The sequence below is a fragment of the Schistocerca americana genome, chromosome 2 (genome assembly GCF_021461395.2).
Source record: "Schistocerca americana isolate TAMUIC-IGC-003095 chromosome 2, iqSchAmer2.1, whole genome shotgun sequence".
Taxonomy (NCBI): domain Eukaryota; kingdom Metazoa; phylum Arthropoda; class Insecta; order Orthoptera; family Acrididae; genus Schistocerca; species Schistocerca americana.
Window position 1 is genome coordinate 117522439 of NC_060120.1, and position 26233 is coordinate 117548671.

The following is a 26233-nucleotide window of genomic DNA, read 5'->3' on the forward strand; positions in this document are numbered from 1 at the left end:
AACTTTTTTCTTCATTGCCTGCTCTTGTATATGCATCTCTTCAACCTTGTAATCGTGTAGATACATGCTAACATCAGATGGTAAACTTAGTATCATAGATCTTTTGATAAGATGTGGTTTCATGAGTTGAAAAGAAGAGTTCCACTCTACAGAAAAACTCTGACACGTACATTTTTCATTCTTTTTGTTTCCTTGAAACAACACATGCACATTGATACCAGCCATGGTCAGCAATACTTCCCATATAGCCACTGTCCCTCTTATAATCATTTGCGTTACTGAATATTTATTGCACAGTAGGTCAACAGTAGCAACACCACCCTTTGTCTTGTTATATCTAGTATAATATGAGGTTGGTTTGTGAGAATGAGTACAACAAATTTGTTACCTTTAGGTGCATGTGATACCATAGTAACGCCTTTCTGGTTCCAAAACCTGCCAAACTAATTTCTCTGTTCTTGTTGGGCAAAAACTCAGGCAGGGTTTCTTTTTTATCCTTTCTTAGCATTCTGACACTTGTGATTTCAGACTTAACAGATAGCTAGCATACTAGTTATCTCTTATCACTGTTCTACTTGTACCTTTTCGGCTCAGATGGCTTATTAGAAACACAAAACAGTCCTTCTGGCTGTGTGCAACAATATGTTTCCAACAAACCAGACTTAGCATCACACAGAGCTAATATTTTGATGCCATAATTAGTTAGTTAGTTTGTTTGTTGGGAATGTATTTTACGAAACTGCAACAACCTCTGCTTGCTTCGCATTTCTTGTCAGTAGTAACAAATTCTTCAAGATTGTAACTGTGTATGCAGTTTTTCACAAATGCATCAAGAAAGCTCCTGATAGCTGCTAATCCATCAGTTTGATGTCTCATATCCCTAAATTCTTTATCTTCAAATCTAATGCACCTGTGAAGCTATAAAAACTCTTAATTGAAGCTATAAAAATCTCTTGTAATTGATGCAGGATCTGAAAACAATCATTCCTGTTCCATTATTTCACCAAAAGTTCAAACGACTTATGTGATTTCCACTGTTGGGGGCAATCAAATAAACAATGCCTAATACTGAACAACTTTCATTTTGATCTGTCAACATAACACCTCTTCATCTAGAATAATTTTCCTCTCGCCTTTTTCTGTAAATGCACACATTTGTTAAATGTAAAATTTCACCCATCAAATCAATATTGATGATTTTGTGGAACTATTCAGTTTCTTTTACAATATTTTAGGCCCTATAATGATCTGGGTAATATTTTTGGCTGGTACATGGGATGTCTTTTTATCCATATCATTTTTTATGTATTTTGTTTCTTTGTTCCCACCAAAAAATATATGTCTTCAGTATCAAAGGAAGATAATCTTTCACCACATGCAATTTTAGAATCTTCATAATGATCACTCATTAATATTACTTCATCCGCTTCACCAGAAAACATATCAGTATCTCCACTGTCGTCTTCTTCCACAAGCACCTCTGAAAGAATCCACTCTAACTCCTCCTCTTATCAAGTATTTTTTGGCACTAAAATTAGAAACATGAACAACTGTTAGCAGCCAATGAATTAGAACAATGGATACCTCTAAAATACACCACTTTTTAGCACACTGCTTTGTGCAATTGTACTAGAGATGGCGCTGACAATTCAAAATAGTGCAATACTTACATGACAAGGCATGTGGTATATACAGTAGTGGAAATATTTACTGCACCACCGTGAATTACTTCGTCTTTTTCAGCAGTTTGCTTAAGGTTATACCAGTCCCATGTGGCTAAACTTTGTCGACATATTCTTGCCTTAATAATCTGACTTATGCATGCATTATTTCCAACGATACACAACTCTTTATTGTTGGCATTTGGTTTTACAATGAAACCAGTGCTTATATTGCCATTCTGAGTTGAGACTTTGCAGTGAGAAGATGGGCAGGTCAGTTGAATTAACGCCAGAAAAGAAAGCTGCTATACTTCCTTATTGTCTGCTGGTCCCAGCACCAGAGATATAGCCTCTAAGACAGGATTTAATAAGTCTAAGATTGCAAGACTACTGAAAAATACAGGGAAAAAAGAAATGTTGATCTTGAGAAAGGAAGAGGTCGGAAAAGGGCATCTGCTGTCAAACAGGACAGGGTACTGAAATGGCTTTCACTCAACGATCGTCGCCTGTCATCAACTGAACTAAAGCGAGACTGGGAAGAAATGTGTGACAACTCAGTAACCCGTAGAACTGTAAGAAATAGACTACGAGAGGCTGGACTCTCAGCCCATTGTTCTAGAAAGAAGAGTTTATTGACCAAGATAATGCGACAACAGTGACTACAATGGGCAAAGGCACATGCAACATGGACACCAGAGATGGGGAACAAAATAACCTTTTCATATGAATACAAATTTAATTTGCATGGCTAGTTGGAAAAGTGTTTGTGCGTCGAAGAATTTTTGCCATGATGCATAACACATACAGTCAAACACCCACAAGAACAGATGGTCTTGGGGTGCATTTCAAGTCTTGGAGTAGGTCGTCTGGACTTCATCAATGGCACTGTCAACCCAGACGCCTACACAAGCATCCTTAAAAGGAAGCTAATGCCAACCATTAGAGTCCAGTTTGGAGATGTTTCCAATTGCATTTTTCAGGATGACTCCACTCCTTGCCATAGAGCTTTGAAGGTGAGTCCTATGACTAATATTTGTACCAAAGATGATGCAGATTACTTTCTTGGTTAATCATCACATACTTCTACATTTCAGGTAAAATTTTTCCTTCGACAAAATGGGGTTCGAGTATTAGAGTGGCCTGGAAACAGCCCTGATCTCAATCCTATTGAGAAATGTTGGAAGATTATGGGAAATGCTATCACCAAAAAGAAGCCACGGAATAAACGGGAGCTGTTGAGACCCTGTCAAGGCCTTTATGATGCCAAGCACTGATTAAGGCGCATGGTGGAGCAACAAAGTATTAAATGCAACAGTGTGTTCATAAAACACTAAAATCCATCACTGTTATGTTACAACATTAATATGCAGTATTTCTTTCAACATTAGTATTCATATTACAGAATAGCCGACATATCCACTTAAACTCATTTTTCAAGAAAGCGTTAAATTATATTAAAAAAACCAATTTTATTGAAACAAAAATTAAGAACAAAAACAGATTGACAAAAATTATTGTGTACTTTATTTCTGATCAAGAGAAATCAGGCAAATTTAGCTTAGTTATTCAATGATTGTAACAAGAATTGTTAAATCTACATCTACACATCTGCATTTATACTCCGCAAGCCATCCAATGGTGTGTAGCGGAGGGCACTTTACGTGCCACTGTCATTACCTCCCTTTCCTGTTCCAGTCGCGTATGGTTCGCGGGAAGAACGACTGCCGGAAAGCCTCCGTGCGTGGTCAAATCTCTCTAATTTTACATTCGTGATCTCCTCGGGACGTATAAGTAGGGGGAAGCAATATATTCGATACCTCATCCAGAAACGCACCCTCTCGAAACCTGGACAGCAAGCTACACCATGATGCATAGCGCCTCTCCTGCAGAGTCTGCCACTTGAGTTTGCAAAACATCTCCGTAACGCTATCACGCTTACCAAATAACCCTGTGACGAGGCTCTTCTTTGGATCTTCTCTATCTCCTCTGTCAACACAACCTGGTACAGATCCCACACTGATGAGCAATACTCAAGTATAGGTCGAACGAGTGTTTTGTAAGCCACCTCCTTTGTTGATGGACTACATTTTCTAAGGACTCCCCCAATGAATCACAACCTGGCACCCACCTTACCAACAATTAATTTTATATAATCATTCCACTTCAAATCGTCCCGCAAGCATACTCCCAGATATTTCACAGAAATAACTGTGTTTGTTCTGCTATCATATAATCAGACAATAAAGGATCCTTCTTTCTATGTATTGGCAATACATTACATTTGTCTATGTTAAGTGGCAGTTGCACTCCCTGCACCAAGTGCCTATCCACTGCAGATCTTCCTGCATTTCGCTGCAATTTTCTAATGCTGCAACTTCTCTGTATACTACAGCATCATTAATTGTAAGAGGTGATGCAATAAATATTTGCGTTTCTGTATAGTAGACTAATGCTGCTGCTACAATTTCAGGAATAACTTTATCATTTTCCTTGACTTGTTGGCATTGCAATCACTATGACACAATTAAGCAATGAATGAGAAGGTAACAACAATTAGAGGGCTATATGGCATGGTATTTTTCCAGTAAAGAACAAAATATGACTCTGGTGTATAAAATGACACGCACTGCCTTGCTGATCTTGTAATTTGAAGTGAAAATTTTTATTAACACCTTGAGCATATTAGACAAGTCCTTCAGCACATTCTCATTGCCAATTTCACATTTAAGCCATTAAAGGTGAGCTTCCGCAACCCAAGGCGATGTTTAGATCACCACGTCTCTACTCATGGTGTCAGAGCAAACCAGAACAACACTGAAGCCATCCAATTGTGCCTGCCTCTGAAGACTATGAAAGGAGTAACCTGCTTCATTGGCATGATCCATTTCTTTCAAAATTTTATTCCAAATTTTTCTGAGCTCATGGCACCCCTTAACGACCTCAGGAAAAAGATGAGCAAATTTGAATGGGGCTCTTCTCAGCAAGCAGCATTCAAAGTCCTGAAGGAAGCCTTGGTGAGTATCCCCATGTTAGCAACGCCAAATTTTAAGGGAATTCATCGTTCAGACTGATGCGTCTATGGTAGGTGTTGCAGCAAACAATGGAAAATCCAGGATGGAAAGTAACAGTATAATGAAAAGGACAGTTGCTACTCACCATATAGCAGAGATGCTGAGTTGCAGTAAGCCACAACAAAAAGACAAAGGCCTTGTTGGCCAAAAGCTAACTTTCAGACAACCGTTTTGTTGTGCCTTGCTGCAACTCAGCATCTCCAATATATGGTGAGTCGCAACTATACTTTTCATTACATTGTTAAGTGTAGTCATATTTTTCAGTCTTTACATTTATATACAAATAAAATAAAGCTACTCTGTACTTTCTTTCTAAAGGTTGCACATTGGTGTTGTTATAATTTGTATTAATTATAAATTTTCACTGGGACTTTACCCCTTGCTTTGGATCTGCTTTGAATTCGCGCTATTTTAATGTGCAATGAAGATCATTATTACTTTTTGCTGAATGATGTTGCACATTTCTCAACCTGGCACCACCACCCCTAACTATCACACCATCAAATTTTTGTATGCAATAGGCACCTCTTTCTCTCTTCACTATACATGTACACAGACATGGCATTGGTAGTATAATCACCACAGGAAAACAGTCCTTTTTAGACAATATTAGCAGAACACAGTGGCTGCAAATTATGCAAAATGCAAACAGTGGACACACTAGAATTTTTAGAGGGTCACCCAGATGATTAAACATCAAGGGCATAAAACATGATAATCTGGATTAAACATCATCCACCGTTTAAAAAAAGCATAGTTACTGCTCAATAAAAGCACATAAGATAATCCACGCATGCAAGCTGGTCATACATACACGGTCAAAAGATTTTTCATAGAAATGTTAAATATGAATGTCATCAACACTAATAGCTGTACAGCTGTCAACATGATAACAGTGAGCTGCAACTTATCTATACAGAAACCAGCACTGTAGAAAGGCCACAAACTCAAGAATCAACTTTAATACAATCCAGACTAGCCGCAATTTCTCAAAATATTGCATAGGCGTTCTGTCGCTGCTAGCTGGGCGCAGATTGAAAATTCTGGGTGGCACCCAATTATTTAAAGACTGGTGTATGAACTTATTGCTTGGAAGCTAAACAATCTGAAAAATGGCCATTATTTTGCCACATAGTGTGCACTATACATATTAACAGCAATTTGGTTTATGAAGTGTATTGCAGGTTAAGAAATTAGAAAAGTTTATGAAACCATTTTTGCATTCACCTCAGGAACAGATATTTACAAGCACAGGCACCACACTGAAAATTATCATAAATTGTGTAAAAATCTTAATGGTTAAATTAGTGAATTATGCCATTGTGCATAAAATCAAGTCAACAAAAGTGTCACAACAGTCAATTTAATAACTACAGGAGCAAAATCTAAAATGTAACTGGTCATAATGTGAATTATCCCTTAATTAGTTTCAGATAAATCAGAATACTTTACTGGAAAGCCAGGAAGCCAATTCTTCTAATTAATCATGTCAGTCTAATCAGAGTTTCTGATTACCTCACCAGAAATTTATTCTTCCATTTTGCCAATAATCCTTTTTTTTTTTCTTCTTCTTCTTCTTCTTCTTCATTAACATGGTTTTCGTGAAAATTGCCTATGCCATGACAATCAGCATACCACAAATACAACTCTCAACATTAAATACAAGTGAAACTCATTCTAGTTAATGTTTTGAAATATGTGTGTGTATGCTACATGTACACTCAGTAGATTAGGAAATAAATTAATAATTTTTCTTATCAGAGGTGCAAGAAGAGCAGATGGGAGATTCCAGCTCACTGTTTCAGCTTCTTGTAATGTGCTCATCTCAAGCGCGTATCTGCAGTTTGGACCCTTGAGGACTTGTTTTCACCTACTCAGTTATACTTGGGAAACCACTGGTTTCTGAACCTATGTTTATTAGGATTCTTCACTTACCTCATTGCCCTCTACTCACCCCTTTCATGTGTACACTACATGAATGACCTACCTAGTTCTTTGCCCTACCATTCGAAATATATGATGCTGATACAACCTCTGTAATGGCTATCACAGTATAGACTAGGTGAAAACACCGACAACAGTGGCTATGTCTACACAGTGCTTACACAAGAGCAAAATAAATTCAACTGCATACCTTTTTCTCCATAAACTGGGAGAAGAAATAAGAGTAGACTATTAGGAAATTATCTGGGTCCACAAGTGCAGTGGGATGAACACGCAGTAATTGTGCACTCAACTACTGCAAATGATTTATGAAAATTAAAACCTGTGTCACTTTGGAACAGCTGTTTTTCATCCTGTGGCACTTCTCTCACTTAACTCATGGAAATCTGCCTCTCAGTGAAAAAGCAGCCCGATACATTAACTTGGAAATGCTGACAATTGTGGCACAAGGAACAAATATAATATAGATTTAGAATACACTATGTCAACCGAGATCCACAACAGTTTTAAACGTACTGACAAAAAGCCTTATTAACTACAACATTTAATTTGTGAGGTATTTACAGAACTTGATCAGATGTATTTATAAGGTACAAGAATTCCATAATAGTATGGTATCCTAAAATATGTAATTTTTTATGTAAAGTCTTATCATTGAACAGCTGCAAAGTGCAATTATCGAAACCCTTGTATTCACGGTCATGGACTGATGAATTACTTTTCACTGACAGTTTATGAGGCAAAACTATACAAAGCCTTAGTGATTAGGAACAACACACTGTTTTTCCAACACCTCTGTCACCAACACTCACCCATCAGCAGGAGACAACTATAATACTGACAATTTATGTCCTCTCCTATAGTGTACTTTTCTAGAAATACAGAGTTTCTAATCAGACTAATACTAATTGAGAGGTCATTGAAAAATGAGTGCTTGTAGTACAATGAAACTTCATGGAAGCATTTGTAATGACATGCAGAGCGGAAGTAATGAATAAATGATGGAAAGAAACATATCTATTTCGACCCCCCCCCCCTGTGAGGGTAACATTGTTAATTGCATACCACTTATGTCCCAGATTACAAATGTTACTCAATGTGACAACCATCTGCCTCCACAACAGCCTGGAACTATGCTACAGCTATTCTCTACAGCTGCTGCCTGCCAACAGGTGGAATGTTGAGTATCACCCTCACTATCCTCATCTTCAGCTCCAACATCTGTTAGTGTCCCATTGATAAACCCTGTCCTTCAGGTAACCCCCTCAGCCAGAAATCATACAGATTCAAATCTGGTAGTCTTTGTGGTCACACACCAACCAAGGATTCAGTTCTAACTGAGTGACCTCACAAGCACTGTGAGGTAGAGCTGCACCAAACATTGAAACAGAGACCACAGCACCTCTCCCTTAGAGCAGGGATCTATTTCAACCCCATGCCATCATACCACTAATTCCCAACAGCAAGTCATGGCAGCAGCACTACTAACAATGCAAATCCTGCACCAAGTCAACATTCGCTCATGTAACAAAGTAGTGAAGCAACTTAAATCACTTAGTAAAAGCAAGTCTTCTGGTCCAGACTGTATACCAATTAGGTTCCTTTCGGAGTATGCTGATGCATTAGCTCCATACTTAACAATCATATACAACTGTTCGCTTGATGAAAGATCCGTGCCCAAAGACTGGAAAGTTGCACAGGTCGCACCAATATTCAAGAAATGTAGTGGACGTAATCCACTAAATTACAGACCCATATCATTAACGTTGATATGCAGCAGGATTTTGGAACATATATTGTGTTCAAACATTATGAATTACCTAGAAGAAAGCTGTATTGACACAGTTTCAACGTGGGTTTAGAAAACATCGTTCCTATTAAACACAACTAGCTCTATTCACATGACGTGTTGAGTGCTATTGACGAGGGATTTGAGATCGATTCCGTATTTTTGCATTTCCAGAAGGCTTGACACTACCCCACAAGCAGCTTGTAATGAAACTGCATGCTTATGGAATATTGTCTCAGTTATGTGACCAGATTTGTGATTTCCTGTCGGGTGTCAGTTCGTAGTAACTGACGGAAAGTCATCGAGTAAAACAGAAGTGCTTTCTGGTGTTCCCCAAGGTAGTGTTATAGACCCTTTGCTGTTCCTTATCTATGTAAACGATTTTGGAGACATTCTGAGCAGCTGTCTTATGTTGTTTGCAGATGTCACTCATTTATCAACTAATTAAGTCATCAGAAGATCAAAACAAATTGCAAAACTATTTAGAAAAGATATCTGAATGGTGCAAAAATTGGCAGTTGACCCTAAATAATGGAAAGTGTGAGATCATCCAAGAGTGATAAAAGGAATTCGTTAAACTTCAGTTACACGATAAATCATTCTAATCTAAAAGCCGCAAATTCAACTAAATATCTAGGTATTACAATAACGAACAACTTAAATAGCAAGGAACATGCAGAAAATGCCGTGGGGAAGGCTAACCAAAGACTGCGTTTTGTTGGCAGGACACTTGGAAAACTTGACATATCTACTAAGGAGACTGCCTACACTACATTTGTCCATCCTCTTTTAGAATACTGCTGCATGGTGCGGGATCCTTACCAGACAGTATTGAGAACATCAAAAAAGTTCAAACAAGGGCAGCACATTTTGGATTATCAAAAAATATGGGAGAGAAAATCAGAGAAATGATACAGGATTTGGGTTGGACAAAAAAAAAAAAAAAAAAAAAAAAAAAAAAAAAAAAAAAAAAAAAAAAAAAAAAAAAAAAACCTTCCACATCATCAGTAAACGTTTCCGGCACAGCAACAATTATTTAACACATTATCAGTAAATGTTTTCATAGTAATAAAGTTACAAAATGCACAGTTCTTAAGTCATTTAATTAGAACTTGCCTTCTCAACAAATCCAAGTGCTGACCAACAGATAAGTCATCTGATCAAGATAAACTCTGGGCTGCAATACTCAGCACATCATACCAGTCTCATTGTTAATTATATCAACAGGAAAATTCACCTGAGAAAACTACAAAATTTTGTTGAGAGAGAATGACTGGGCAAGAGGCTACTTACCTTCATGGGGTGAAATTCTAAATGCTTCCAAGACACACATATATTTAGTACAAGAAAAATTCCCTTTCAGAAGAAATAATGGAAACTCCAGGTAGGAACATCAACGATGTAGGAAATGTAGATTGCTACTTACAGTAAAGAACACCCACACCCACCCACCCATGAGAGGGAGAGAGATAGGGAGGGGGAGAGAGAGAGAGAGAGAGAGAGAGAGAGAGAGAGAGAGAGAGAGAGAGAGAGAGAGAGAGAGAGCGGGGGTGGGGGGGGCGTGGTATGTTTTGGGGCAGGTCTTTTACCCCCCAGGATGAGAGGTATCCAACTGTCTAGAAGACAGGCTCTCCAAGTGACCTTTCTAATCTTCAATTTGCATCTTAAAATCTTATATTGAAATGAAATGTCGTGTGGCTCGGGCCTCCTGTTGGGTAGACCATTCGCCTGGTGCAGGTCCTTCAATTTGACGCCACTTCAGCGACCTGCGCGTTGATGGGGATGAAAATGATTAGGACAACACGACACCCAGTCCCTGAGCGAAGAAAATCTCCGATCCTGCCGGGAATCGAACCCGGGCCCTTAGGATTGACATTCCGTCACGCTGACCACTCAGCTACGGGGGCCGTACATTCATTTGAAGTTCTTTTCAGAGTGAAGTTCCTAAAGCTGGAAACTTTTTGTACTTGTGTGTGTTTGTTTTTGTTGACAGTACTTAGAATTTTGCCTCGTGTTAATTCCTTTGGTAACTGGGCCATTAGAACATATCAGGGAAAACCAGGATTACGATGAGGGGAATTATATATAATAAGTATTAGCAACATTAAGGGAGAGCAATTACATTTACAACCAGAATACACAATGCTGTATACACAGACTTGACATCCACATACCCTTCTCAACAGGATGAAAAAAAAAAATTTGGAAGTACATTTTTGGGGGATAGCCTCAAACTGTCCATTTGGGTATTAGGTTTTCAAGTTAAAGCTCTTATTCTTGTGGCTACACAAGAAACAACCATGTGCAGCCCCAATTGTTACATTAATTACACAACATTCCCAAGAATAGTATTATGAATATAGATTTCTACAAATCACTTCGTTCAGTACCTTGCATGTGTACTTAATGACACTGCTTCATCTATTCTTTCAGTTTCATTACCAGCATAATCTTTCAATTTAGCAATGTTATGAAACATTTGTTCTACATCCACTTTACCATCACTGTTCAAAGTATTCATTGCAAGTTCCTTAACATCTTCCAAAAACACTATTTAACATTCAGCGCTCCTTGGCACATATTAGAATGTGTCACTGTTCGTTACTTACCTGCCATGCAAAACAATGCACATCATACTGCTGCAGAAAATCAAATCTTAAGGCAGGAGAGTTTCCCAGTACTTTCATTTTTCAGCATAGACACAAACATGAAAACATCATCCAAAGTATTGAGTGGTTCTATTATGTTATTGAATAGCACATCTCTTTTCCCCTATTCTATCTGTAAGTGATACTTGTGAGCTCGACTAATGGAGCAAAAATATCTCTAAACAATTTTGCACTTTGTATGAACATTTCACTTTTCATTAATCCTACAACCCCCACTGTTCAATCTCAAGCAATGGTGGAAATAAAGGTTCAAGAGTGGAATTAAAATTCAAGGTGAAAGGATATCAATGATATTATTCACCGATTACATAGCTATCCTGAGCGAAATTGAATTTTGTGATCTGCTGAATGGAGTGAACAGTCTAACAAGTATAGAACATAGATCGAGAGTAAATTAAAAATCAAAGACTAAAGCAATGAGAAGTAGCAGAAATGAGAGAGAGAAACTTATTGGGACTGATCACATAGATGAAGTTAAGGAATTCTACTACCTCAGTAGCAGCAGCAAAACAGTCAATGACATGCACGTGCTTTTCACTTTAAGAAAGCATACACAATGCAAATTGTGTCTTGCTTGTGCAGAATGCACTACTTAGCATCACTATCAGCGGTGACAAATGGAATAAAAATTCACTAAACAATTTGCTAATATGTTAAATGCTCACATTAGCTACGGCATTCAGAGCAGAGAACTCAGGACACTACCGAACACTCATTGGATGTCTGAGGATGGCAAGATTGCTGTGAACAAGCCTAAAAATCTACCATCATCATTTGAGATGACAACTATATTGACACATGGACTGTGGGAAAACAAACACAAGAGAATCTAAGCATTTGAGATGTGGTGCGGCAAATGTAGGTTGCAAATCAGGTGGACTGATAAAGTAAGGAATAAGGTTCTGCACAGAATCAGAGGCAAGGAATATTTGGAAAACAGACAAGAAGGGACAGGATGATAGGACATCTGTTCATACATCAGGGAGTAACTTCCACAGTACTAGAAGACAGGGTGGAGAGTAAAAACTGGAGGGCGGAGATTAGAATACATTCACCAAATAATTTAGGATCTTCATTGCAAGTACTACTATGAAATGAAGAGGCTGGCAAAGGAGAGGAATTTGTGGTGGCTACATGAAGTCAAACAACCAAGACACTAACATTAATTTGCTAATTAGGCCGGTATTACACTACCAAATTTCTATGTCCAATATCTTTGTCAAAGATATTTGATGGTGTAATAGGGACTTTGTCAATGTCGTCCAATATTTGATCAAATCTAGGGCATCGCTGTAGATTTGATCAAAGAAATCGCTTGTCTTCTGTTCACTGCAATGTGACATGTTACCACATGGAGCACTAGCATCACTGTAGCGTTCTGTCGTCTAGTGTTTTTATAAACATTGCCGGTAAATACAATTGGTGTGTGCCGACAACTACAAAATTAATAGAGATGTATGAAGCTGATGAGGTGCTTTACAACGTGAGGCACCCTGAATACAAAAATAGATTAAGAAGATTGGAGACCTGACCTGACCTAACATAACATAACCCTCTCCTGTAGCAAGGAATCTGAGTGTTAACAGTGAGCCTGTCTTCTGAAGATGTAGCAGAGCTTCAGTGAATATTGTGCTTTGTGATATGAGGATACACTTCACTGAGCACATACAGAAATGTATGCTCATCCATTTTTAAGTAATTTATGTACAACCTGACATCTTCCGCTGTAAGCTCACGTAACAAGTTTTGCTGAATGCTTTTATCGTTTCACAGTAAAACCCACGGCTTCACCCTGATTAGATTAGTTTTTCATTCCATAGATCCGTGCTGAGGAGATCCTCGTGGATGTGGAACATGTCAATTTTTTAAAGCTGAAGTAACAATACTAATAGTATGAATAAATACAATACATCATTTGTTTCTATTAAAAATTTTGTCAATGGAGTAGGAGTTGGCCACTAGTAAGTCTTTCAGGCTCCTTTTAAACTGATCTTTATTTGTAACTAAATTTGTTTCCTGGCAAATTATTGATACGAGTGATCCTGAGTAGTGGACCCCTTTTTGAACTAAAGCAAGTGCTTTTAAGTCCTTGTGCAGATCATTTTTGTTCTTGGTATTGTATGTATGAACTGAATTGTTTGTTGGAAAAAGATATTTAGGACAAATTAAGGAGTAAATATACTGAGAGGCAGTAGTTAGTATATCCAGTTCTTTGAAGAGGTTTCTGCAGACGTCCGTGAATTTACTCCACAAATAATACGTATTACACGCTTTTGGACTCTGAAAACTTTTGTTTGACTAAGATTTACCCCAAAATATTATCCCATATGACGACATGGAATGAAAGTAGGCAAAGTATGCAAGCTTTTTCATTTTTATGTTGCCTATGTCTGCTAACACTAATTGCAAATACAGGTGACTCTGCAGTTCTGTGGTGTACTCTTCCCAACTGAATTTATTATCAAGTTGTAATCCCAGGAATTTAAGACTGTCAACCTCGTATGTATGGTTCCTTTTTCCCCCACTTCTTTTCCGCATGTGCACACAATGCAATTGTGGTACGTGCAACTGCTGCGGTTAATAACAAGTTGTCAGCAGCCATCTTTAGCTTTGACGAAAAATTTGATGACAGTGTAATACCCCTTCTAGTGCTACGTCAAAGATCTTTGTCAAATATATTTGACGGAATATTTGATCACATCTTTGATCAAATCTTTGACAAAGAAATTTGATAGTGTAATACCGACCTTACCAGTGAAACTTCAATATGGTAGGCTGACATCTTGGGCCAACTATACATACATCTAAGTTGCAAATATATCACTTAATTAACTTGTCCACAACACACCACTACCATATATTAACTGTATTGCTACTTGGCAGCACTCTGACCACTTCTATTCCTGACAGGCTGTGTGAACTAAATATAGTTCTCAAAAATACAGAAAACAAGGGCAAATAGCAACATTACTCAGTTTATATTCATTTAAGAAAGTATGCACATTTCATTTACTGCAAATCCACTAACCTTAAAATTTTACATGCAAAACCCAGAAGCAGGGAACTACACTTTTAGAAAATATTTACCTTAATTATCTGTATCAATCCCATTCCCAAACCAACTGTCTTGCAACTTGCATTAGGGTCTTCATTTATACTGTCTAAATTAAGATTTGTCAAATCAGTGTGATACTCCATTCCAAATTTTCACACAACCAGTTTCATATATAAGTATGCCAACAATCCAAGTCACTAAAGCCTCTTCCATTTTAGTTTATCACATGTTAATAGCAAAGATTTCTTTGAAAAAGTGTTCTGTCAAACTGAACACATCAAATTTAATATGTAGCCACACAGCCTTAATTTAAACAAAACCAATTATTTCAAATCTTCATTGAAACCATAATTATGGGCTGAAAAATTCACCGACACCAACACCACACTTCTTCACACTCCAAGTTTCACTTGGAATGTGTTCCATTGATATTGATCCTGGTAAATGCAGACGTGACTAGCGAGCACTTTAATAGAACCATTCCTCTAAAAATTCAATCTACTTTTCTCCACAATCTCAAAGTACTCAAAATAATATCCCCCTGCAACAAGATCAGGATACTACAAAACGCTCTCATTTAAATACCACTTCGGTTTTTTTGTTTGTTCGTCTGTGCTACAGTCCACATCTGAAAAACTGTATTTCAGGAAAGCTTCACAATGAAAGACAGTACAAAATTGATTAGAAAACTTTATTCAATTAATGTACAATAAAACTGTACAACTCCATGTGGAATGAAACAATTTAATCGAAGAGACCTGAAACAAAAGATTCAGAATTAGGATTTCGAAATCTGCCACTGAAAATTAGTAATTGTACTGCGAATGCATCATAGAATTTTTATCTTCACTTGTATCAGAAGCTAATACAGTTAATCATCTCAAATCTAAATGTATATTTCCAGATTTAAACTTATCTCTCAATCACAAATTACATACACATTTTCACTACATTTATAATTGCTCGTCCTTTGCCAACTACAACTGAAAGTAACATTTTCCGGGTCTAGTGTAGCAGGGGATACAACCCGTCGGCTTTGAACAATGATGTCACAAGTCGCCAGAGAGCATGTATTACAACGATGAAAGAGCTGAGGAGAATGTTGAGAAACAAAGGAATGCGAGAGAGAAACTTTATTTCACATATGTAAGGGCCAGTAGTATTTTCACGTTAACGATATCGCGTGTTTGTATCTTAGCATTTCTCCGCAAAATACAATGGAAAGAAATGAATGAAATCACTAGCAAAGAATACATCACGTTACATGTATGTCAGTTTTATCTCAAGTCTTTCGAACTGTATTGATTAAGTGCAGTACGGGATACAAGTTCAGCGTAGTCGATTTCTTAGTTTCAACTAGCATTGCTGTCCTGCTGTTCACTTGAACTATGTATCCCCTGCTTCACTAAACCGCAAATGAAACCCGATACAAATTAAAAGCTCATTTGAAGTGTTTTGCTTAAGTACAGTCCGGAATACGAGTTTGTCGTAAGGCGATTTCTTCGTTTTCACTAGCATTACTGTCCTGTTCTTCACCTGAACGATTTATCCTCCGCTTCAGTAAACCCTAAGTGGAACACGGGATACAAATTGTAGATGTGCTGTTTATTTTGTCTCCGCTATTACTAGCATAAAGCAGTATCAGTTTATTCTATCTTGTGAGATTTTTTTTTAAAGCCAAAAAACACTTATCAGCTACTGAAGCATCTGAATCTAATATCAAGTGATCGCTTTTAGATTCACATTCAATTATTTTAATGATAGCGCCTATTAGAACACAGAACTGCTTTATTATCTATGCCTCGAAGTGAAGACATTACTATCTATGACTAAGGAATGACATTGTTCAAAGCCGACGGGTTGTATCCCCTGCTGCACTAGACCCCATTTTCCAATGACTATCAACATGAACTTTGTAAGTGAGAGAGAGCTGCAGAAACTTGCCGTCATTAAACATTCTTCGTAAGTACGTAATACCCAACCAACAACATGTTATTCTGATTATAACCTACAAAGCTGTACAGGGCCATAATCCATTTATGAAGTAACTCACCAAAACCCATGTCATCATCAGATTCCTCCGATTCTTCTTTCTTTTTGGCTTCTTCCTTCTTTTCAGCTGGCGCAGCCTCTGGAGCAGCACCGGCAGCAGCTGGGGCTGTAAAAACCAAAGTTTCATAGTAAATTGTTTTAATAACGTTTCAAAACCGCCATAAGAAACTTAGAAATAAAGTTTTGACTACTGCTGGAAAGCACACTACGCAAATAGTCCAGCAACTCTCAAAACAGGCTAGCATTGCCCTGTATTTCCTCTTTGATGAAAGAATCCAGAAACTACGTTAGGTATAATAATGCAAATACAACTAATACACAGCCCATGTCTTATTAGCTTATATATCCCGTCGAGCGTTTAATTGTTAATGCCAAACCCAGATTTAATATAACGTTCGTAACTTCGGCATAAATTCATTTCCCCCTGGAGAGCGCAAAATTGTGCTAATGGGAAGAAGAAATACTACTGGTGGGGCTCTAACGTCTTACTGTTAAGTACTCAATTGCATATACCAACACAATTCGCGTAATTTGAATCTGAGTATGTCGTGGACTTGCCTAATGTTGGCCAAGTAACTAAGTTACAAACAAATACTACTACTATTACTACTACTACTACACATAAAGAAAGAAAATAACTACCAAGAAGAAACACTCACCTGCTCCAACAGCGGGACCAGCTCCAACGCCAGCACCCACGTTTGTGATTAAATCTTTAACATTAATTCCTTCCAGTGCCTTTGCAAACAATCCTGGCCAGTACGGATCAACATCCACTGCTGCTGCCTTCAGAATAGTCTGGATTTTCTCGCCCTTAAACAAAAATTTTATATTATAACCAATGTCACTGAGAATCAAACAACGTTACGCAGTTAGAAATTACTTACAGTTACTGCGACCTCATCGTCAACGAGAATCAAGGCAGAGTAGATGCACGCTAATTCAGACTTGTTAGACATGATGTCCTTAGTATCTCCTTTGCTACCTAATTTCAAGTGCAAGTCGCCAAACAGGCCTTAGCTCCTTACGAGAACAAGCACATGTGCAAGAGGAAGCCCGTTCGTCACAATTCCCACTTCTTCATTTCAAAGATGTTGAATTTCCGCTGAAGACAAAATGCAAGTACTTCATTTGATCGATGGTCAAACAATCAACACAAAAAGTCGATTCACACTTGAAGGCACGGAATGTCAAGTAATTTACAATCTATTTCAAATGACGTCGACAGAGCGGAAACGGGCGTCAACGTTTACTGCTAGAGGCCAATTCCCACTTTCCGCCACGTCGCATCCCGTCAAAACATTCTGCAAAGCATTTCAAATGGTGCTATCCACGCTGGTCGCCCCGGCACGTCACGTCACGCTACATATATTTAAACAAATTTTTTTCAGTGTCTGAAGATTTCAGTTCATTTCTTTATGAAACACTACAAATGGATGACAACTTTAAAAGAAAGTCCACCTACTAATCAATTTGTTTCTATCCACAATACTTTTTCATAACAAGTTGCACCCACATTGCAATCCATTTCGTTGTACAATAAGAAATAAGACACCAATATCTATAAGTACCCACTTTATAAATGCAGTAGAGGGCGAGTAATTTAGTACACTTGTATCATACAATTTAGACTGCTACCTCAATGCTTCAGTTAATCTTTATTTATTATAAATTTTAAAAAAGAAATAACGAAACTAAACAATTTATATCAAATAACGAACAACAAACAGTTTATATAAACCAAGAAAAGCGCGATGAAAATAGATAGGAATATCTGCGCATAACTGTATATAGGGAGGAAATGAGCTTGGGGGTCACTTGGTCAGTAACGGACAGATGACCGTTAAAACTTTCTTCCTGAGAAACTGTGGCGGTGCTCTGCTGTGACAGGACGGATGGCGCCATTTAAATGCATTGCAAAATGTTTTGACGGGACGGAAAGTGACGTGACGCGATGGCCAGTTTGAATTGGCCTTGAATGCTCTTCCACAAAAGGAGGCCAGGTACCTGATAGCGAAAGAGAAGTTTTACAGTACCTGCACAGAGAAGAAGCCTATACTGTGCATGAATAAGAACATAAATTGATAAGTAAATTTTATCAAGTAACCTTTCTTCAACACTGAATAAATCAGCTCTATTGAAGAAGAAAAATGAAGGTAGTTGTTTCCACATTATTTAAACTTGGAAACGGAATGGATAAGATAAATGTAACGTATTGCCTTACAAATACTGTCTGATGTATTTGTATGTACATATTTTTGATAGCAAATACATGTCGATTTCTTGAATTAATTGAATGACACTTTCCTTGTTGTTTCACTTTTCAGTAGTCTACCACACAAACTTTATCAAGAACATCCACTATGAAGTTCACTTTTGCTGTCAATAATCTTTAGCATTAGCTGTTCCTTAATTCTGACACTATAATGACATACCGTATTTCATTACACCATTTTCAGTACTGGGTTAAGAGAAATGACATGTTGATGATCCGCCTATTGTGAGCATACGACCATTTGACGTTGACGTCGCCTGCCGTTCTGTTACCATCTATTGGAAGTCCGCAGTTCGTGATCTAGTGGCTAGCGTTGCTGCCTCTGGATCACAGGGTCCCAGGTTCGATTCCTGGCCAGGTTGGGGATTTTTCTCTGCCTGGGGCTGGGTGTTTGCATTGTATTCATTAATTCATCATCATCATCATCATTCGTGACAGTGGTTAGTCTGGACTGTGTACAAAAACTGGGCAGTGTAAAGATTGGGACCTGGTACAGGCGCTGATGACCAGCAGTTGAGCGCCCCACAAACCAAACATCATCATCGCCATCTGTTGGAATCGTCTTTAATAGCGGTTAAACTCCATGACTGTTGGAAAAATCTTGAAATTTGTGGTAAGGTCTTATGGGACCAGACTGCTGAGGTCATCAGTTCCTAAGCTTACACACTAACCTAACTTAAACTAACTTATGCTAAGGAGGACGCACACACCCATGCCCGAGGGAGGACTCGAACCTTCAATGGGGTGAGCCGCGTGGACCATTGCAAGACGCCTCAGACCACATGACTACCCCACACGGCATGACTGTTGATTAAAGTTCTTGGAGAAATGCAATAAGCTAGCAGGCTTCTGTATTTCTTCAAGTAACTTACAGTCTCTGTTCGAAGAGCAGAATGAAACCACCATGTGTAAACTCGGGTTCCCAGTGGCAACAAAAAATTTTCGTATGGACCATCCTACCACTGCACCTGCCAACCAGCCGGCTGTAAGAACACCTTGCCGATGACAGAAAATTTAAAAGCCATTCAACTTACTGGTCTGTGCAACATCGTCTACTGTCACTCAAGGGTTTCAGCAAGTGCCAGTAAGTGGATCTGCACTCGTTCAGCATTCATTAATTCGACACCGGTCTTGAGTTGTTTGTTTGCACATATAGTCAAAAAATAGCTTTGTCGTCGACTATATACACTATGTGATCAAAAGTTTCCAGACACCCCCCAAAACATACGCTTTTCATATTAGGTGCATTGTGCTGCCTCCTACTGCCAGGTACTCAGGTACTCCATATCAGCGACCTCATTAGTCATTAGACATTATGAGAGAGCAGAATGGGGCACTCCACGGAACTCACGGACTTCGAATGTGGTCAGGTGACTGGGTGTCACTTGTGTCATACGTCTGCAACCGAGATTTCCACACAGCTAAACATCCCTAGGTCGACTGTTTCCGTTGTGATAGTGAAGCTGAAACGTAAAGAGATGCGTACAGCACAAAAGTGTTCAGGCCGACCTCTTGTGATAAATGGCAGAGACCACTAACAGTTGAAGAGAGTAGTAATGTGGAATAGGCAGACATCTTTCCAGACCATCACACAGGAATTCCAGACTGCATCAGGATCCACTGCAAGTACTATGACAGTTAGGTAGGAGGTGAGAAAACTTGGATTTCATGGTCGAGCAGCTACTCATAAGCCACACATCACGAGGGTAAGTGCCAAACGACGCCTCACTTGGTGTAAGGAGCATAAACATTGGACTATTAAACAGTGGAAAAACGTTGTATGGAGTGACGAATCATGGTACACAATGTGGCGATCCGATGAACGTCATCTGCCACTGTGTGTAGTGCCAACAGTAAAATTCGGAGGCGGTGGTGTTCCGGTGTGGTGGTGTTTTTCATGGAGGGGGCTTACACCACTTGTTAGTTTGCTTCACACAATCACAGCACAGGCCTACATTGCTGTTTTAAGCATCTTCTTGCTTCCTGTTGTTGAAGAGCAATTCGGGGATGGCGATTGTATCTTTCAACACAATCGAGCACCTGTTCATAATAAACGGCCTGTGAAATAAAATGAAATGTCGTGTGGCTAGGGCCTCCCGTTGGGTAGACCGTTCGCCTGGTGCAGGTCTTTCGATTTGACGCCACTTCGGCGACCTGCGCGTCGATGGGGATGAAATGATTAGGACAACACAGCACCCAGTCCCTGAGCGGAGAAAATCTCCGACCCAGTCAGGAATCGAACCCGGGCCCTTTGGATTGACAGTCTGTCACGCTGACCACTCAGCTACCGGGGCCGGACAGTGGCGGAGTGGTTACACGACAATAACGCCCCTGTAATGGATTGTCCTGCACAGAGTCCTGACCTCAATCCTATAGAACACCTTTGAGATGTTTTGGAACGCCGACTTCGTGCCAGGCCTCACCGACCAACATTGATACCTCTCCTCAGTGCAGCACTATGTGAAGAATGGGTTGCCATTCCCCAAGAAACCTTCCAGCACCTAATTGAACATATGCCTGCGAGAGTGGAAGCTGTCATCAAGGCTACAGGTGGGCCAACACCATACTGAATTCCAGCATTACCGATAGAGGCAGCCACAAACTTGTATGTCATTTTCAGCCAGGTGTCTGGGTACTTTTGATCACATAGTGTAACTAAATACTTGGTAAAATTTTCTTAGACTTTGTAATAAGAGTTTCATTTCATCCTTCAGCAGCCTTTTACCACTGAATAGAATGGAAGTAACTCAGTATCATTTACCGCAGTGCAATGTATTCATCTGCAGGTATGTCAATATTTTAAAGGTATTTTGATTTCAGTATAATGATAACAAGCTTTTGCCCCAGCCCTGAGTGCAGATATTAACTTCTCAGAACTCTGACAAAGAATAAAACAAAACAGAATTGTTCAGATAAGAGCCTTAGTTTCAAATGCACCTATAGGGTACCATACTGTAAATAGCAGCCAGCATTTCATAAAAATCTTTGAAGCTGTGGTTTGAGGAACGCAAGAAATGTATGATATGGTAGTATGAGCGACTCTGCTAGGCGCATACCTCAGTGTTACCTGAAAGCACACTGATATCTAACTTTTATGTACAGGAAGAAACAAGATCAGAATTAAATCAAACTTTGTTTTACTCATTCAAATTTATTTTTGAATATCGCTTCATTCCCTGCCGAAGACTCCTTTATTAGCATGTTCGACACCCATTATGATTTGTATAAGACACCTGTTTCCTTATTCAGTATTTGCGAGGTCCATTCTCTTCATTAGAAGTTCTTGAGTTGAAATCTACACACAACTACGTTTACAACTACGAGAATAACTTCAGTAGACACCATCTTGAAAACTTTGCTAGTATAAAATCCGACCACACATGTGAAAACATTTAGCGGCCTATCAAGGTGATGGTGCGGAACTGAAGTATGGGAAAATTCTGCAGCAAAGCACATAAATAGAGCATTCGTCCTTTAAAAAGATTAAAAAACGGTCATTAGGACTTTGAGCAACCTTAGATGTAATGAGTGAAACAAAGGGACGTTGAGGTGTAAATCACTTACACTGCCATTAATTTGGATCCCTAAAACTGTACAAATTATTTTAAGATACAAGCAGCACAACAGTCTAAACAAAGACGTCCATACTTACAACGCTGTAAGAGATGGTGATTATCGTCTGGAAAGACATAGCTCAAAAGGTGAAGACAACACCCTCTATTACATGGGGTACAAACTTCTGAAGTATATACAAAGTTTGAAGCGAAGTTTCGTTGAAGTGGCTTTGAAGGAGTATCTTGCTAATAAGTGATAATAAATTTCCCTCAGAGGGTCAGACTGCCTTCATTTGCAGTACAGTAGTCGTAGGTAATTGAAAGATATTGGGTTTTCGTAAGTGATCCTAGAAAGTTGTGACATGAATTGTACCATATACCCACAACCCAAAAGAAATATCGTATTTGTCTATGGACAATAAATAAGTGTACGAGTTTGTTCCCTGCAGAAACAGGGCTTAAAGCTATATTTGCACAGCCAGTGAAAACTTGCATATGAATATCGTATCACTCCGCTTGCCAGCCAACAGGCCTGTGGAAACACCCTACTGATTCACTATCACGCCAGTTTACATGACAGTCAGAGAACAAAAATCCATTTAACCTACTGGTGATTCCCCCATCCCCACCCAATAGCTTCAGAAACTGACACTAGCTCAATATGCTCTCATTCTGCTTTCTTGTACAGATGAATAACTAGCATTATCACACAGAAATGAGCTCTGCATTCATCTACATACATAAATACTTAATAATGTGGCAAAATGTTCTTAAACCTAATGATACGAATCTCATTCTAGGCTTTGGCAGTGCCTTTCAATCACAGATTATCTGGGATGGAAATTTGCCTTGTATCACGAGATGTGTTGAATTATGCTGCTGTCTCTTGATGGGTATGCAGAGCCATGCACTGTTAGTGTAAGAACGTCACTAGGGGTGCAGCCATTGGAGTAAGGTACATATAAAATAGCAATGACAGTCGTATTCACAAATTTTGTTCTTTTGTGGTGAAAAGTCATGCTCAACAGTGGTGAGTTTCAGTATGCAGCTTTTAACAGCCACATTATTGATTGATATGCAGGAATATCTGTTGTATGCTCATATGGAAACAACAGCTTAGATTATTCACGATAAGAAATGACGTTGGTGAAGTGAAAAGACAGGACTTCTGGTAAGGTCAGTACAGGATTATCAACACAAAAACCAAATGGGGGTAATGCATGAGTAGGTCTAACAATGGATAAAAAATATTAATACAAGTAACGCAATGTGAACAGCACAGTCAACGCATTATTGTAACCCTGCAGGAAAGAAGCTAGTTCAGCGCTATCAGTTGATATTCCTAATAGCTCCAGAGATGATGAAGAGTTTCAAATAATCTGTGATGAATTAAAATAAATCATTCAGATTATTAAGGGAGAAGCAAATTTATTTCTGATGGGGGACTGGAATCCAACAGCAGTAAAAGGAAGTGAAGGAAAAATATTAGAATAAAATAGAGAAGCCCAAAAGAATGAAAGGAGAAGAGAGCTGGTAGAATTCTGCAAAGAGGGTGATTTAATATTTGCTAAAGCTTGTTTAAAAAATCTGAAAGAAGGTTATATATGCGAAACAGACCTTAAGACTGTTGGAGATATGTGAACAAAATATTTTTCTAGTGCATATAGTTATGTGTATGATACAATGTGTCAACTGCATTAGACCTCTATGAAATGGCATTCTATGGTTATTGATTGGCAACATGGTCTTGTGCATAGCCTATATATAGAATGTTTTATGTGTTAATAAAGTTTAAGTTTTATTTTGTTCCTAAACAATTTTTACAGCCAATTCCCTGCGATAAGGTAAGGAATCCAACAAAGTCAATGAGAGGTTTCACATAAATTATATATAGAAAGACACAGATTTTGTAACAAAATTTTAAGCTGAAAAACATTTCCAAGAGCAGGACAGATATGGATTCCTCTCGTAATGTATTGGTTATGAACAGGATCATTAAGAGATGAAATACTGAAAGTAGCAGAGGATCAAGTAAACAAAAAGCCAAGCCCAGTAGAAATCTTTGGTTAATACATGGGATATTGAATGTAACTGACTAAAGGAGAAAATGTACAAACGCAGCAAATAAAGCATGCAGATGGGAAGACATAAGACTGACATGAAGTGCAAAATTATGAAGGAAGATAGAAGCATGCATGACAATGGGAAACATAGGTACCACTAACAATAAATTTAGAGAAACTTAGGAGGAAAGAGAAGCATCTATATGAAAATGACAAGCTCAGATAGCACAGCAGTACTAAGCAAACAAGGGAAGGCTGAAATGAGGGAAAAATATACAGTGTAGGGTGTACCACAGTTCCTATTATAGGCTTCTAGTGGTGCAGAGTAGACTTATTAGATAAAGTTTAGATAAGGGATCCATTTCCAGCAATGTAACATTTGGACATAAAAAGTATGAAGAGTGGATCACTTTTAAATCTCTCACATCACAAATGCATGCAAACTGAGAAGAGTGTGCTGTCATCAGTCCCTTTTATAATTATGGCATTGTAAACTATTTTCGTCCGACTACAATAACAGCTGCAAAAAATGGTACATTCACAATGAGGAGGTTGATTGTGGTATTCCTTGGATGCACCACATTCTCAACTTTGAAGAGGATAGTCTTTGTCACGTCGAAGAGAGGTGGATGACAAGTACTTGAAACATCGCCCACGTCATATTCCCTGCAGATCACACAGCTCAAAGCTCATTGTCTCCACTGTTTGCGTAGTGTGAAGTGGCAGATTGGAAACTGTTTCAGTCTTCAAACTTATATTACATTCAATGGTACTTCCTCAGACATGGATTATCAAACCTTTATCTACTAAGTCCTCTCTGTAACATGTAGAAGCCTTTAATAGGACCTGTAAAACAGCCTGTATGGAAGGACTATGCAAGGGAAACGAACGATTTATATTACTAAATAGCTGAAACAGTCATCTGGTACCCCCAACCGCATGCTGCCTGCCTACTGGCTTCCAGAGGTACCCAAAATTTGATTTTCAATTTTCCATATAATCATTCACCGAATTTAAAACTTTTAAATACCCACTCGTTAAGAGGTACAGTCTTACATTAACAGGTTAACTCAGTAAGAGAAGTATTAAAGTTAGAAACTTAAGGCAGCATTACTCGCAGTGAGTAAACTACCTGAACTATATTTACACAGTGTTAACACTTCTAAAAAGCTTCAAACGTCATTTGAGAGCTTTTTGAAATTTTTTCTCACTGACACCCATCACTAATTAAGGAAAGGAAAAAAGTTTATCGTTTCCTATATTTTTGCTGTTCATGTAATAAATTTTCTGCGTCAAGAATGATGTTTCAACTTATTATTTCTTTACTACTAACTCTATCCGTAACACATTTACTAGATGGTATCCACTTATGCCACTGAACACATATGAAAAATTATATCATTAAACAACACACAGTTCAGAATATATGACTTCATAAACAATGAGATGCGTGGAAAACTATCTTTTCTTAAAATGGAACACAAATTGTCCAAATATACTCATCCAGTGTTTGATAATGGAGCACTAAGCGACTTTCTGCAAACTTTAAACATAATTTCAAACCTATTCTAAGCTTTTTCATCAGTCTATAGGTGAACAATCCCAAACCAATAATTCATTTGTAAGGTAATCGGGCATTTGAAACTGTCTTACACTTTTAAGTTAGATTCTTTACATAATAGTGGGTGGGCTACTAGTGTTATAGAAAGGGGAGAAGAAGTACGTGAAGATAGGATGGATGATAGGATACTGTGAGAATAATCTAACAAATCACTGAAGAACTTAAGTAGGAACGAGGCACTTAGAGTAGATGACACTTCCTCAGAATTGTTAAGATCCTTGTGTGAACATATCACCATAAATCTATTCCATTTGGTATGCGAGAGAAATGAAGGGCAAAATATCCTCAGACTTCACATAGAAGGCAGGTGTAACAGTTTAATTAGTAATGGTTACAAAATAATGACACGAATTATTTATATAAGAACAGAAAAGAGGTCCACCTCAGAGAAGATTAGTTCAGCCTCCAGAGAAATGTAGGAACATGCAATGCAAACTGACTTTACGACTTATCTAACAAGGGCAACTCCCTATCACCCC

At 38.4% G+C, this 26233-nt stretch overlaps 1 protein-coding gene across 1 annotated transcript; it reads right to left on the reverse strand.

The window, feature by feature from the left end:
- Window positions 1-14866: 14866 nt before the first annotated feature.
- Window positions 14867-17319, reverse strand: LOC124595326 (60S acidic ribosomal protein P1). Its single transcript, XM_047134028.1, has 4 exons — window positions 17129-17319; window positions 16901-17054; window positions 16243-16347; window positions 14867-14947 (listed from the first exon to the last, which is right to left on the reverse strand). The coding sequence occupies exons 1-4, from the start codon at window positions 17198-17200 to the stop codon at window positions 14934-14936; spliced, it is 345 nt and encodes a 114-aa protein (XP_046989984.1). The 5' UTR covers window positions 17201-17319; the 3' UTR covers window positions 14867-14933.
- Between the last annotated feature and the right edge of the window lie 8914 nt (window positions 17320-26233).